The following is a 15,709-nucleotide window of genomic DNA, read 5'->3' on the forward strand; positions in this document are numbered from 1 at the left end:
CCAAGAACCATTCACATGAGCTTAGAATAGCCCTTTTAATTCTATTATAATCTTTAAAACATTCCCCTGACAGAGATGCATTAATCTCTTGTGCTTTACCAGTTAATTTACTTTATATGGGCAGTATCCAATATGCCTTTGGCCACTCCATTTGCTTTTATGTCCTTCTCTTCAAATTTTGGCAAAGCGAGCCGAACCGTAACCACCTCCTGGCCAAAGTGCAAATTATGACTAGACCTTTCTTCTATCATGGAGAAAGTGAGGACTATAGATGCTAGAGACCAGAGTTGAGAGTGTGGTGCTGGAAAAGTTCAGCAGGTCAGGCAGCATTCAAGGAGTAGGAAAATCGACGTTTCAGGCATAAGCCCTTCATCAGGATGGCTTTAATTCCTGATGAAGGACTTATGCCCGAAACGTCGACTCTCCTGCTCCTCGGATGGTGCCTGACCTGCTGTGCTTTTCCAGTACCACACACTTGCTTTAGAGAGGGTACAGAGGAGACTTACCAGGATGCTGCCTGGATAAGAGGGCTTGTCTTAAGAAGAGAGGTTGATTGAGCTAGGCTTTTCACGCTCTAGGGAAGAAAGAAGAGAGGTGACTTGATAGAGGTGTACAGGGTAACGAGAGGCATGGATAGAGTAGGTAGGCAGAAATGGCTGTCACAAGAGTCATAATTTTGAGGTGACTGGAAGAAGGTTTCGGGGAGATGTCAGAGATAGGTTCTTTATGCAGAGAGTGGTGGGTCCATGGAATGCACTGTCAGTGATGGTAGTAGAGTCAGAGACATTAGGGCTATATAGGCGAGTACTGAACAAGCACATGGATGGCAGCAGATTGAGGGTTGTGTAGGTTAGACTTACCTTGGATTAAGATAAGTGCTTGATACAGCATAAAAGCAAATTACTGCAGATGCTGGAATCTGAAACCAAAAGAGAAAATGCTGGAAAATCTCAGCAGGTCTGGCAGCACCTGTAAGGAGAGAAAAGAGCTGACATTTCAAGTCTAACAGTTAGAGTCGAAACATCAGCTCTTTTCTCTCCTTACAAATGCTGCCAGACCTGCTGAGATTTTCCAGCATTTTCTCACTTGATATAGCATCGTCGGCTAAAGGATCTGTACTGCTCTGTACTGTTCTATGTTCTATGTTCTAATCACTTGTACTGACTTGACTACCTGGTTTCCCTGGTATTTCCATTTAACCAAACTGCTCTCACCTCACTCCAGCGAGTTTATTTTCAGTCTGCTGGCTAACTCTGCTAGTTTAACTTTAGTCATGACCTTCAAAATTACCAGAGATGCTTCCAAAATAAGTCTTGAACAATTTCTGCTGGAATCTTAAGTCTGTCATGAAATCCAAATCTATGTTGTTTTCTTTCCAAGATCCTGCACCTGAGAGTCCAATTATGTTTGTTGGCAAGATAGATCAAAAACTGGCTTAGTGGTAGCAGAGGGTGGTGGTAGAAGACTGATTGTGTGACAGTAGGCTGGTGTCCAGTAGCATATCACAGGGATCAGTGCTGGATCCCTTATTGTTTGTGATGAAAGAAATATAAACGCACAAGGAGATGATGGTATTATCACTAGACTATTAATCCAGAGATCCAGCTAATGATCTGGCATGCTAGGTTTAAATCCTACCATGGCAGATGGTGGAATTTGAATTCTATAAAAAAATCTGGAATTTGGAGTCTAATCATGACCATGAATCCATTGTTGATTGTTGGAAAAACCCATCTGCTTCACTAATGGCCTTTAAGAAGAAAACTGCCACCCTTACCTGGTATGGCCTACATGTGACCCCAGATCCACAGCAGTATGATTGACTCTTAAACAACCCTCTGGGCAATTGGGATGGGCAATAAATGGCCAGCAAAATCACACCCTTATCCCATAAATGAATAAAACAAAAATGACACAGTTGAGATCCCTGAAGGCAGTAGGACTAATTAATAGGGTGGTTCAGAAGCCATATGGGACATTTGCTTTTTTAATTCGTGGCATAGATTATCATAGATTATAAGAGCAGTGCCGTTATGTTGGAGCTGCACAAAACCTTGTTTTGATCACAGCTAGAGAACTGTATGCAATTCTGGTGACTGCCCTATGGAAACTGTGAATTCATTGGAAGAGAATGCAGAGCAGATTCACCAGAATGTTACCAGGTTTGGAGTATGTTACCAGTGAAGAGAGGCTGGATAACATCAGGTTTTTTTCTTTAGAGTAGAGAAAGCTGACAAGGGACCTGATTGAGATGTTTAAGATTATGAGGGATATGGACCTGTGGATAGGAAGCAACTGCCCCTCTTAGTTGAAGGGTCAATAACAAGGGATCATAATTTTAAGGTAAAAGGCAGAAAGTTTAGAGGGGATATGAGGAAAAGTCTTTTCATCCAGAGGATGGTGGGAATCTGGAATGCACTGTCTGAGAGGGTAGTAAAGGCAGGAAACTTCACAATCTTTAAAATGTACATGAGATGAACTCTTGAAATTTCATAACACTCAAGGCTGTGGGCCAAGTACTAGAAAATGGGATTAGTGTAGACAAGTTGGCATAGAACTGATAGACCATATGGCCTTTTCTGTCTGTATGACTCTATGAATGTCTGATTTTCTAAACTACTTTGTGTAAATATCTTATGTGTGTACTTTATTCATTCACAGGTCATTGGCTAGCATTTATCATCCATCTCTGATTGCCCTTGAGAAGGTGGTAGTGAACTACCTTCTGGAACCACGTCAGTGCAGTTGTGAATCAGGGTGGGACTTCCAGGATTTTAACCCCAATGTTGAAGGAATGGCAATTTATTCCCAAATCTGAAGGTGAGCAGCTTAAAGGGGAACTTGCAGGTGACATGTTTCCACATATTGCTGCCTTGTCCTTGTAGATGGTGGTCGTGGGTTTGGAAGGTGCCATCTAAAGAGCCTTGGTGAATTTCTGCAGGTTGTCTTGTAGATGGTTCACTCTCCTAATACTGACTGTCTGTGGTGAAGGCACTGAATGTTTATGGATGGTTACCAATCAAACACACTACCTTGTCCTGGTTGAAGTTGAGTATCTTGAATGTTGTTGGAGTTACAGTTATCAGGCAAGTGGAAGTATTCCATCACACTTTTGTCTTGAATCTTGTAAATGTCTTTGGGGAATCAGGAGATAAGGTACTTTCTGCAAAATTCCTAGCCTCTGACCTGCTGTTGTAGCTACAGTATTTATATGACTGGTTCAGTTGTATTTTTGGTCATTGGTAACCCCCAGGATATTGATGGTGGGGAATTCAGTGACGGCGATGCCATTGAATGTCAAGGGGCAGAGATTAGATTTTCTCTTGATGGAGATGGTTTGGCCGAGAACACTGACAAACTCCTGTGGAGGTATTAACCTCCAACCACCACAACCAAGCTCCTTTGTACCAGGTATGACTCCAACTGAGGTTTCCCCCCTTACTCTCATTGATTCTAGTTTTGCTGGAGTTCCTTAATGCCACACTCTTGAAATTTCATAACACTCAAGGCTGAGGGCCAAGTACTAGAAAATAGGATTTGTGTAGACAAGTTGGCACAGAACTGATGCAGAATTGATGTCACGAGCAGTCAATTATACCCCACCTCTCACTAATCAATCTTTATCTGGATACTTTATTTCATGGACTTTGGCCAAGAAATGTCGAATACTATTAACATTCACATTTACATTCATTATTGTTGATTCATAACGGCAACATATCAAGGTTAATTGATTTTACTCTGAAATGAGCAAATAAACGTTTCATTTTTTTTACTGAGGCTCTCAGACTCTCATTCTCCACTCTTTCCCCCCTCCCCATCACATTCAAATTTAGCAATCAGCCTTTCTCCCCTCTAAACGCACACAGACATTAGTAGCCAGTGAGGATGCACAGCAGCTCTGACAGCCCGAGACAGTATATGGCTGTAGCTCAGGAAGTGACATTTTCAAATGGTCTTGAGAAAATGCTGTAATCAGATGCGATAGATAGATAGATAGATTCAATGGGAGAAGAATGAAATATTTTCCATAGATAACCCTATAGCACTTCAATAATGCAGCAAAGTACAGATCATAATGAAATGACTCAGAGAGAGTTTGAGACCAAGGAACTGGCAAGGCTAGGATTCACCTGGGCCTTCGTTCATAATCTCAGGGAAGAAACATGTGACCCCATTCACTGTTTCTGCAATCCCAAAGAGTTTCAGCCTATAGTTTAAGAATGGTTGCTCTGAGTGAAGAAATTTCTAAAGCTGATGACTCTTCCTGAGATTATGACATCTCAGCATGCTGGGGCCAGACAAGTGGGCATGAGAACAGGATGCCCACTTGTCTGTCCTCAGTATGCTGCAATGCTCCAGTGAATCACAGTGAAAACTAGAGGAACAAGCTCTTCAAACTAGGCACTTTACAATCTTCTGGGTTCAATATTGAGTTCAATATTTTCAAATTGTGAACTCATTCCCTTCCCTTTCTTTTAGCTTTGCTTGTTACATTCTCTGTCACCAGGTCTTCCCTCCCCTTGTCCTCACTTCAGTGGAACTGTCTGACAGTTATACACACCATTGTTCTGTCATTTTCACTTAATCTGCACTATCCGCACCCTTTCTCCTCCAACACTCCAACACCACCTCTACCCCACTATTGCTCCCGTCCACGTCTAGACTCGAAACATTAGCTTGCTCTCACTCAATGGATGCTGCCTGACCTGCTGCGATCTCCAGCATTTTTTGTTTTCAGTAACATCTGGTAAAGCTGGTTTGCTCGCTGAGTTGGAGGGTTCATTTCCAGATGTTTCATCACCCTACTAGGTAACATCTTCAGTGGGCCTCAGGAGAAGCACTGTAAATGATTCCTGCTTTCTATTTATATGTTTGGATTTCTTTGGGTCGGTGATGTAATTTCCTGTGGTGATGTCATTTTCCTATTCTTTTTCTCGGGATGGTAGATGGGGTCTTATTCGATGTGTCTGTTGATAGAGTTCCAGTTGGAATGCCATGCTTCTAGGAATTCTCGTGCATGTCTCTGTTTGGCTTGTCCTAGGATGGATGTGTTGTCCCAGCCGAAGTGGTGTCCTTCCTCATCTGTATGTAAGGATACTAGTGAGAGAGGGTCATGTTGTTTGGTGGCTCGTTGGCATCTGGTAGAACTCTTCTGCACCCCCTCCAGCGCAATCACATCCCTGCTGTGATGTTGATTTCAGGACCCTGGCTGTGGCCTCACCACCATTTTATACAGTTTCAACATAACCTCCCCGGCTCTTAAACTCTATGCCTCTATTAGTTAAAGCAAGTATATTATATATCTTCTTAACCACTTTATCTACATATCCTGGTACCTTAAGAGACTGGTACACATGTACACCAAGGACCCTGTAATCCTCTATGCTTCCCAGGGTCCTACAAATTCCTAATGTATTCCTTGCCTTGTTTGTCCTTACTATGTATTAAAATCTCCTGATAATAGATGAGAACATTTTATTATGAATTACGTGAAGTATCTGCATTCTAACCTTTGTGAGTCATGCATTAGGGCACCTAGATCTCTCTGCATATTAACACTCTGCAACCGTTCATCATGTTCCAGCACTGGTTCCCCTTTGTAAGAATTTGGGAGAATTGTCTTTGGTCCTCAGTAAATGTAGACTCCTCACAACTGTTTCTGTTGATAAGCAACTTTCTTAAGCTGAACCAGATCATCTTAAACTTTGAGATGCTTCTGTGCTTCAATCTGAGATGAATTTTGGACTATGTATTTGTTCTGCTTCGAAGATCATATAATGTGTGTGTGCTTGAGGGAGAGAGAGTTTGGCTCATACCTGCATGAGTGCATGAAATAATATTTAATAGTAGAGTTTCATATTCATACCTTATATATGAATGTACATTCAAAAATTAGGTTTATTTTGAATCTTACTATGCTGCTTTGTCGCTGTTTGTTTTTTGCTGGTCTTTGGGATCACATTAATCTTAGAGATTTTAAATATTACGTAAATAAAAAAAAATGTTTGTTTGATGCAGGTATCATTGGCAAGGCCAACATTTTTTTGATAAGGTGAATTAAAAGGAGTCATATTGGAAAATAGTTTGTGAAACATTGTTGGAGCCCTTTGCTTCTCTTGACATAGACAAAATCACCAAAGTGGCCTTGGATGAAACCCATATGAATAACTGGATTTGATCTTGCTGGATTTTGTACATGTGTATTGGTCCAGAGTTAATAGGTCCACATTAATAGAAGGTAAACAGAGTTAATAAAAATAAAACTAATGTTTCTATGCACCCGAGATCTAATAATTCCACCCATTTAAAGTGACATAGAAGCACACATGCACTAGATAGACTCCAGCAATTCAAGAAGGTAACTCACCACTTCCTTCTCAAAAGTAGTTATGGATGGACAATAAAAGCAATAGCATCCACATTCCATAAAAGAGTAAAAACAAAGCACTTCACTACAGATCATAAAGTACACTTGAAGATGATCATCATTGGGCTAATTTGAAAACTACATTTACAAATGAATGGTCACTTCTGTTTACAATTCCCCAACATAAGGTTTGTTCAAAATTTTACATAATTATATCAAATAAATAAATATGTGGTTTTGATCCCAAATTCTGGGGCTAACCTTCCAGTATCTAGTGCATCTATGTTGGATTTGCCTAGGAAGTTTCTATTTACTCTGTTCTATGGAACCCTCTGTAAATGTCTCCAAATCTAATGCAGATTTGGAGACTTTGAACAGATCTATGATACTTCACTAAATAGTGACCTAGGAAATATTAGTCTGACTAAAACCTAGTCTAATATCTAGGGAAGTACACATCAGCCCCATAAGCCAGGAAAGGATGTGATTCCTTTGGAGAGGATGCAGAAGACATTAACCAGGATGCTGCCTGCACTGGAGACTTTTAGGTTGGAAGAGAGATTGGATAGACTGGTGTTGTTTTGCTTGAAGCAGAGGAAACTGAGGGGGGACATGATTGAAATGTATGAAATTATGAGGGCGTGGGTAGAGTAGACAGGAAGGAATGGGCAAGAGATTTATTGGGGATGTGAGGAAAAATCTTTTCCTCTAAAGAGTGGTGGGAATATGGAACTTACTGCCTGTAAGTGAGGTAAAGGCAGAAACTCTCATTAACACTTCAAACTTATTTAGATGTGTACTTGCAATGCCACTGTTATGGACCAGCAGTGCTGGAAGATGGGATGAGAATAATTAGTGGTTGTTTTAACCACCAGCAACTCAATGGGCTGAAAAGCATTTTTCATTGCTATAGATCTCTGTGACTACCACTGCTCACTGACTAGCCCCCACAATGCAACCATCACACCCTATCACTAGCTAACCCCACCTGCTTGATTAGCCCACAAACCCTAATTCCTTCTGGCCAAGACCTGACAATCTCCAAACTGACTACTCTTAATGACCCAGCCATCTCCCCAACTAGAGCCACCTACTACTCCTAGCTCACCTTGCTACCACCTAGACCTGATGCACTCTAGTGAATTCTCAATTACCACTCCCCCCCAACTAGACCTGATTAACTCCACCAACATGACTATTCCCGACCACCAAACTATTCCCCCAGCCGCTGACCAGATCTGATAACATCCGAGCCACAATGACCTGAATATTGCCCCCAACCTCCTGGCAAACTCCCAGTCCCAAATATCACCCTGGATCACCCAATTAACTCCACAGCCTGATTCACTTATGTACCCACTGCTCTCAACCCTCCCCACAAACTTTTTCATCTACCAAGTCATTGACATAGCCCCACTTCACTTAGTGCTAAGCCAGTTCATTAACTCACATCAATCCATCTGACTTGTATTAGCTACCTATTCATTTATCCATTCACTCATCCATTCACCAATATTAAAACTAGAGCTTTAAACTTAACATTCGCAGCTTGTCCTATAAAATGTGGACATGTCTTTCCTGAATACGCTCCCCTCCAGCAGAGTTCCCTGAGAAATGTTGTGCTGCTTATTTTTATGAAAGCTGGGGATGAAAATGCGCAGCACCAATGAGTCAGAGGAATTTTTGACTGTACCTGCAATCTGACCAATATTGCTGCTGAGAAGTTCCGAGCCACTGCTATTATCTCAAAGCATAAAACTCCTATTTCATGCCATCCATAATGGTCTGAGAAGTACACAGAACTGACAAGGTTGCATATAATTGAAGATCACATTTCTGAGTCAGGTTTGAATTAACAACATAGGCTACATGAGGGAATTTTTTAAGCCATTTCATTGCATTTTTGGAAGGCAGTCAGAAATACATGTCATATTGGAGTTGCGCATCTGACAGTGTACAACCCTTACATTTATTTATTTTATGCATTCAAGGCCCATAACTGTAAATCCTTACACAGGTACGGGTAATGAAATAATTTCATGCCCCCACTATTGTCATAAAAACATTGGACTCCTGGACCCCACTGTCACCAGTGGATATTAAATGTTTGGGTCACTATTGTGCAGTATTTAAAGATCACACATTGCACAAAATGACAGGACATCGATCATAGAGTCTGGAGACAGCATGGAAAAGCTCTTTAGCCCAAACTGGTCCACACCACCATGTTAACCAAAATGTCCATCAATGTCCCTGCACTTGGCCCATATCCTTCTAATCCTTTCCTATCCATGTATTTGTCCCAATGCCTTTTAAATGTTATTAATGTACCAGCCTTAATCACTTCCGCTGGCAGCTCATTCCATATGCGTTCCACTCTCTGTGTGAAAAGGTTGCCCCTCAGGTTCCCATTTATTCTTTCTCCTCTAACCTTAAACTGATGCTTTCTAGTCCTTGATTCCCTAACCCCAGGTAAACAGACTGACTGCATTCACCAGGTATCTCATGATCTTAAACACTTCTATAAGATCCCCACTCAGTCTTTTATGCTCTGAAGAAAAGAATCCTAGCTTGTCCAACCTCTTCCTACAACTCAGACTATTGAGCCCTGGCAACATCCTTGTAAATTTCTTCTGCACTTTTTCCAGTTTAATAATATCCTTCCGATAGCAAGGTGACCAAAATTGAACACAATACTCCAAGTGCGGTCTCACAGACATCTTGTATAACTGCAACATAACTTCCCAACTTGTATACTCAATGCCCTGAATGATGAAGGCCGGTGTACCAAAAGCCTCCTTCACTGCCCTGTCTACCTGAGACCCACTTTCAGAGAACAGTGCACCTGAACTCCAAGACTCCTCTGTTCCACTACACTCCTTAAGGATCTACTATTCACCATGAAACTCCTATCTTAATTTGACTCTCCAAAAAGAAAGACCTCACACTTATTTATATTAAACTCTATTTGCCATTTCTCGGCCCACTTCCCCAGCTGATCAAGGTCCTGCTGCAATTTCTGATAAACTTCCTTACTATCCACGATACCTCCTATTTTAGTCATGATGTGGAGGTGTCAGTGTTGGACTGGGGTGGACAAAGTTTAAAAATTGCAAACGCCAGGTTATAGTCCAAGAGGTTTATTTGCAAGTTCAAGCTTTCGAAGTACTGCTGCAAAAGCTTGTCATTCCAAATAAATCTGTTGGACTCTATAACCCTGGTGTTGTGTGATTTTTAACTTTGTCTTATTTTAGTGTCATTTTCACACTTACTCATCATGCCCTGCACCTTCTCATCCATATAATTAATATAGATAACAAACAGCAATGGACCCAGCACCGAGCCCTGGGGCACCTAACTAGTCACAGGCCTCCAGTCTGACAAGAATCCTTCCACTATTATCCTCGGCTTCCTACCATCAAGTCAATTCTGTATCCAATTTGCTAGCTCCTCCTGGATTCAATTCAATTTAACCTTCCAGAGAGGCCTCCTATATGGAACCTTATCAAAGGCCTTACTGACATCCATATAGACTATGTTTATTACCCTGCCTCGTCAACCTTTCTGGTCATTTCATCAAAGAACTCTAACAAATTTCTGAGGCGTATTCTCCCACACACAAAATCATGCTGACTATTCCTAATCCAACCCTGTCTTTCCCAGGTTTGTATTCATGTAATTGTGGATAAGTCCAGCTCTGCCATATAAAGCCACAAGGAAATTGACTGATGGAGTTGTAAGAAGGTGAAGGTAGACTGTATTTTCAAACAGTTATCTATCACATTCACCCAAGCCCATTGAAAATTTGGCAGGATGTGAATGCAAGATTAAAACACGTTTGTACATTGTTGAATATAATTCCTTTTGGAAACAATAAAAACATTTTAAAAATGTAATTTGTACTAATTCAATGTGTTTTATTTTGTTTTTCTAACAGAATTGCAGTGTATCAGTTACAAGTAACAGAATACCATCGTACTATTTCTATGCATTGAGGAAATAAAAATCAACCACCTATTCAAGGAAGATGACTTATTACAGAGCTAAGAGCAATATCAGATGACTATTCAAATCAGTTTTGTGGTCATTCTTTATTTAAATAAGTGAATAAAACGGATGAAGGCATATTTTACATGTTTTTTGAATGCTGAACTGTTCATAATTTTTTGAAATGAATCGATACACAACTCTGAAACAGTTGGGAGATGGCACCTATGGCAGTGTGCTTATGGGAAAGAGCAATGAGTCTGGAGAATTGGTGGCCATCAAAAGGTATGTGTATTTAATTTTAAATCTTGGGCTCAGATTTGGAATACAGTATTTCTGAAAAATCAAGAGATACAGCAATATTGGAAGAATGACTCTTTGATATGTTCTAAGCTATTTATGGATAAGGACAAGAATAGCCTTTGGGTGAAAGTATTACATTGGGGAAGGCTAACTACCACAATATTAGGCAGCAACTGGGGAATACAGATTGGGGGTGGCTGTTTGAGGGTAAAGCCACAGCTGGCATGTATGGACATTTTCAGGGCAATTGACTACAGTTCAGGACCACCATGTTCCAGTGAACAGGAAGAATAAGGATGGGAAGATTCAGGAACCTTGGATGATGAGAGACATTAAGAGCTTTGTCAAAAGGGAAAAGGAGGCATATGTAAGTTTTAGGAAAGCAAAGACCGACAAAACCCATGAAGAATACAAATATACCAGGAAAGAATGCAAAGAAGGAACTAGGAAGGCTAAAGGAGCCATCAAACTTCTTTAGCAAACAAGATTAAAGAAAATCCCTAAACATTTTAAGCACATGCAAAGGAGTAAGAAGGAGCCAAGGAAAGGGTAGGTCCATTCAAGGACAAAGGAGGAAATTTATGCCCGGAACCAGAGGAAGTGGGTGAGGTCCTTAATCCTTTGCATGGGTATTCACAAAAGAGAAGGACATGGGCAGTACAGTGGTTAACACTGCCGCTTCACAGCACCGTGGGGGAGTCTCGATACTTAGGAGGATTTCCAGATGGTACAGCAGGATACAGATAGGCTAGAGACTTGGGTGGACAAATGGCAGATGGAGTTTAATCCAAACAAGTGCGAGATGATGCAGTTTGGAAGATTAAATTCAGGAGAAAAGTATACAGTATTTGGCAGAACCCTTAACAGCATCAACATACAGAGCAATCCATGCACACAGGTCCACAATTCCCTGAAAGTGGCAACACAAGTGGACATGTCATGCTTGCCTTCATTGGTCAGGGCATAGAGTTTAAAAATTGGTAAGACATGTTGCAGCTTTAAAGAACTGGATAGTTACGCAACATTTGGAATACTGCATGCAGTTTTGGTCACCACGCTCACTACCAGAATGATGTGGAGGTTTTGGTGAGGGTATAGAAACAGTTTAGAAGAGTGTTTCCTGAATTGGAGGGTTTTAGCTATGAGGACGGAGAGTGTATTTTCACTTGAACGTAGAAGGATGAGGGGCAACCTGATAGAAGTTTACATCATTATAAGAAGCATGGATAGAATGGATAGTCAGAGTCTTTTTCCCAGGGTAGAAGTATCAGTTACTAGGGGGCATAGTTTTAAGGTAAAAGAGACAAAGTTAAAGGAGATGTGTCAGCCAGGTTATTTACACAAAAGGTGGAATATGCTGTCAGAGAAGGTGGTGGAGGAGATACAGTCGCAGTGTTTAAGAAGCATATTGAAAGATGTATGAACAGACCGGGAATGGAGAGACACAAACACCATAGAAGCAAAAGGTTTTTATTTTAGAAAGGTATCATGTGTTGATGCAGTTTTGCTGGGCCAAAGGGCCTGTTCCTGTGTTGTATTGTTGTTCTTTGTATGTTAGCTAAGCTACTTAGTTTTGAACTAGGTTGGAAGAAGAGTCACTGGCTTGAAACATGAACTTTGTTTTCTCTCCACAAATACTACTGAAGTTTTCAAGCAATTTCTGCTTTTGTCTTTTTCAGATCTCCAGCAACTGGAGTTCTTCATTTTAACACATTGCAGTGTTGCTAATGGAGGATAAACCCTAGTTTGCAGTTTATTTTCATTAGATTAAGAAAAAGGTTTTAAAATCAAGAACTGGAATCAAAATGGGAAATGCAATGCCCATTTTGCAAGCCCTTGCCAGGTTCTTGAGCCCCAAAACGGTGGGTAGAAAGCAAGTATCTGCTTCTAAGTCTACCCGACAAATAAAAGGTGTCAGTAGATGTTAAATTGCTTGCATGTGCATGTAAGGGCCATAAGTGCTTTTTTTTTTCATGTCTTTGCTGTAACACTGATTTTCAATCCCCAGTGTGGCATCAGCCCTCCTGGTAGCTCATTTGAAAATCAGGCATGAACAATGTGGGGCTCTTCGATCACCTCTCAAATGTTTCCCTTGTATTAGATTTTTAAAGTTGTGAAGGGGTTTAACAAAGTAAATAGAGACAAATCTTGTCACGTTGTAAGGTCACTAAGAAATTAAATGAGAAATCATGAGAAATTTATGGAATCATAGAGATCTAGAAAAAGGCCCTTGGAATCATTGCATCTGCATCAGTCAAAAAAACACCTTACTATTCTAATCCCATTTTCCAGCACTTGGCTCATAGACTTTTATGTCAAGAGCATCCCTAAATACTACTTGAATGTTATGAGGGTTTCTGCCTCTACCACCCTTACAGGAAGTGAGTTCCAAATTCCTATCATCTTCTGACTGAAAACATTTTTCCTCATCTCCCCTCTAAACCTCCCGTCCCTATACTTTAAATCTAGTCTTTGACCCCTTCATCAGAGGAAAATTGCATTCATGTACACCTGTAACAATTTTATACATCTGAATTATTACTGCTCTCGATCTGCTCTGCTCTACCCCAAAGTGTCCAATCTCTCTTCATGATTGCAACTTTGAGCCCAGGCAACATCTTGATAAACCTCCTATTCATTCTCTCCAGTTCTATCACATCCTTTCTATAATGTGGAATGCGCACAGTACTCAAGCTGTAGTGTAACCAACATTTTACACTGTTACAGCATAACCTTCCTGCTCTTAAACTCTATGCCTGAACGCATAAAGACAAGGATATCATATGCCTTCTTAATCACTTTATTGATCTGTTCTGATGCCTTAGGGGTCAGATGTAAATGCACATAAAAGTCTGTCAGATGCTAGGTGCTTCTGAGGGTTGTAACATTAGTTATTTATTCCTGTTGAATGTTTGTCTGGCCCAAGTACATCATCTTGCATTTATTTGGATTGAATTCCATTTACCACTGATCAGCTCACCTAAACAGTCCATCTTTATTCTGTGCTCTAAATCTATGCTCCTCACTATTTACCAACAGACCAATTTTTGTGCAAACTGCACTCTTATTGACCAATTCCCACATTCAAGTCAAAATCATTTAAATTGACCTCAAACAGCAAGGGTCTCATCACTGACCCCTGTGGGACTCCATTGGACATAGGTTTCTAGTCATAAAAACACCTTTCTACCATCAATCTCGGTTTCCTGCCACTCAGCTATTTGTGGATCCAATTTGCCAAATTTGGTTGGACCCCATGGACTCTTACATTTGCTAACAGTCTGCTATATGGGAACCTTATCAAAAGCAAAGGATGGTAAGCATGATTCCCTACAGTGCAGAAACAGGCCCTTTGGCCCAACCAGTCCACACCGATCCTCCGAAGACCCAGAACCATTTTCCTCTGACTAATGCACCTAGCACTATGGGCAATTTAACACAGCCAATTCACCTAACCTGCACATCTTTGGACTGTGGGAGGAAACTGGAGCAAACCCACACATACTTGGGGAGAATGTGCAAACTCCACACAGATAGTCACTCGAGGCTGGAATCGAACCTGGGACGTTGGTGCTGTTAGGCAGCTGTGCTAACCATTGTGCCACCCTAAAGCTGGGCCACGATGAATCCTTTTGTATGGATGAATTAAAAGGGAAGCTAGATAAACTGTAGTGAGAAAGAAATAAGAGAATCTGCTGATGGTATTAGATAAAAATGGGTATGTAATTCCTTAAACAAATCAAGTTAAATACATACCTCCATTCTCTTTCCAGTTGTTAACACTCCAAGGCTTCTTAAATGCCCAAAGTCCAATTGCTTCTCTACGTTTTTCTACTACTTCCTGTAATCCAATCCCTGCTCTCATTGTCCTTGGTCCCTCATGCCTCTACAGCTTCCAATAAGACAAATTTTGCAACTTTTTACAAATTTAGGGTGAATTTTACAAATTTGCTCACATAACTGTGTAAACTGTTGTTTCCTTGCTCACCATGAAAAATTGCACCAAGAATTGTAAAAGCTATTTCCATTAGTTTAAAGAAACTCAAAAGCAATCTAGAACAGTTCTGTAGTGCTCAAAATCACCAAGAAACTGGCTATATTTTTGTCTTTTAAGAGCTGTCCAAATGACAACTAACTGGAGCAGTGATTTTAAACGTGTGGGCATTTGAATGTCGACCCTCTTAATTTTTAAACAACAGTACCACTGTCCAAAAGAATATAATGCTATCTTTGCAGAAAATATTTAGATTTATACATAGTAAGAGCACCAATTCCAAACAAATAATAATTACTAAAAACTTTTATTGAAAAATACCTAGATGGTGGTCAGAAATCTAACAATTCCTGGGTATCTTTAATCATTCCCTAGACTTAGAATTGAATTAGAAGTAGAATCCGAATCCCTACAATGTGAAAACAGACCCTTTGGCCCAAACAAGTCCACACCGACCCTCGAAAAAGTAACCCACCCAGACCCATTTACCCCGACTAATGCACCTAACCTGCAGATCCCTGAACACTATGGGCAATTTAGCATGGCCAATTCACCCAACCTGCACATCTTTTGGACTGTGGGAGGAAACCAGAGCACCTGGACAAAATCCATGCAGACACAAAGAAAATGTGCAAACTCCACACAGATAGTTGCCTGAGGCTGGAATCGAATCCAGGTCCCTGGCACTGTGGAGGCAGCAGTGTTAACTATTGAGCCAACGTGCCACCCCAATTTGAGAGATCTCAGTTTGAAATGAACAGTTCTCCTAACAGAAGACCAGGCTCAATGTCAGTTTGTGCATTGTAGAGCAGTCCAAGCACAGAGAGAAAAATGCTGCAAGCATTGGTCTACTTAAAACAAAGTTTTAGTGTTTGGATTATTCAGGTAGTTCTTTGCAATATTTTCTGGCTCACATGTCACTGACTGTCATGGTCTGTTGCATCTTGCCAGCAGTGATGATACCATCTATGTTCTTGCCTGTCAGCTCACTGATGATCCTATTCAGTTGCTCATGATCAGTTTTGATAATACCCTCTAAACGTTTACAGGTTATT

General features: G+C 40.7%; 1 protein-coding gene across 1 annotated transcript in view; it reads left to right on the forward strand.

The window, feature by feature from the left end:
• Window positions 1-15,709, forward strand: part of mak (male germ cell-associated kinase) — a 233,517-nt gene that overhangs the window by 9,900 nt on the left and 207,908 nt on the right. Inside the window, exons 3-4 of the mRNA XM_072560769.1 lie at window positions 2,662-2,820; window positions 10,308-10,642. Of these exons, the coding sequence (XP_072416870.1) occupies window positions 10,542-10,642 (101 nt within the window). The 5' untranslated portion in view covers window positions 2,662-2,820; window positions 10,308-10,541. The remainder of the gene's footprint in view (window positions 1-2,661; window positions 2,821-10,307; window positions 10,643-15,709) is intronic.

This window comes from Chiloscyllium punctatum, chromosome 41 (genome assembly GCF_047496795.1).
Source record: "Chiloscyllium punctatum isolate Juve2018m chromosome 41, sChiPun1.3, whole genome shotgun sequence".
In the NCBI taxonomy this organism is placed as follows: domain Eukaryota; kingdom Metazoa; phylum Chordata; class Chondrichthyes; order Orectolobiformes; family Hemiscylliidae; genus Chiloscyllium; species Chiloscyllium punctatum.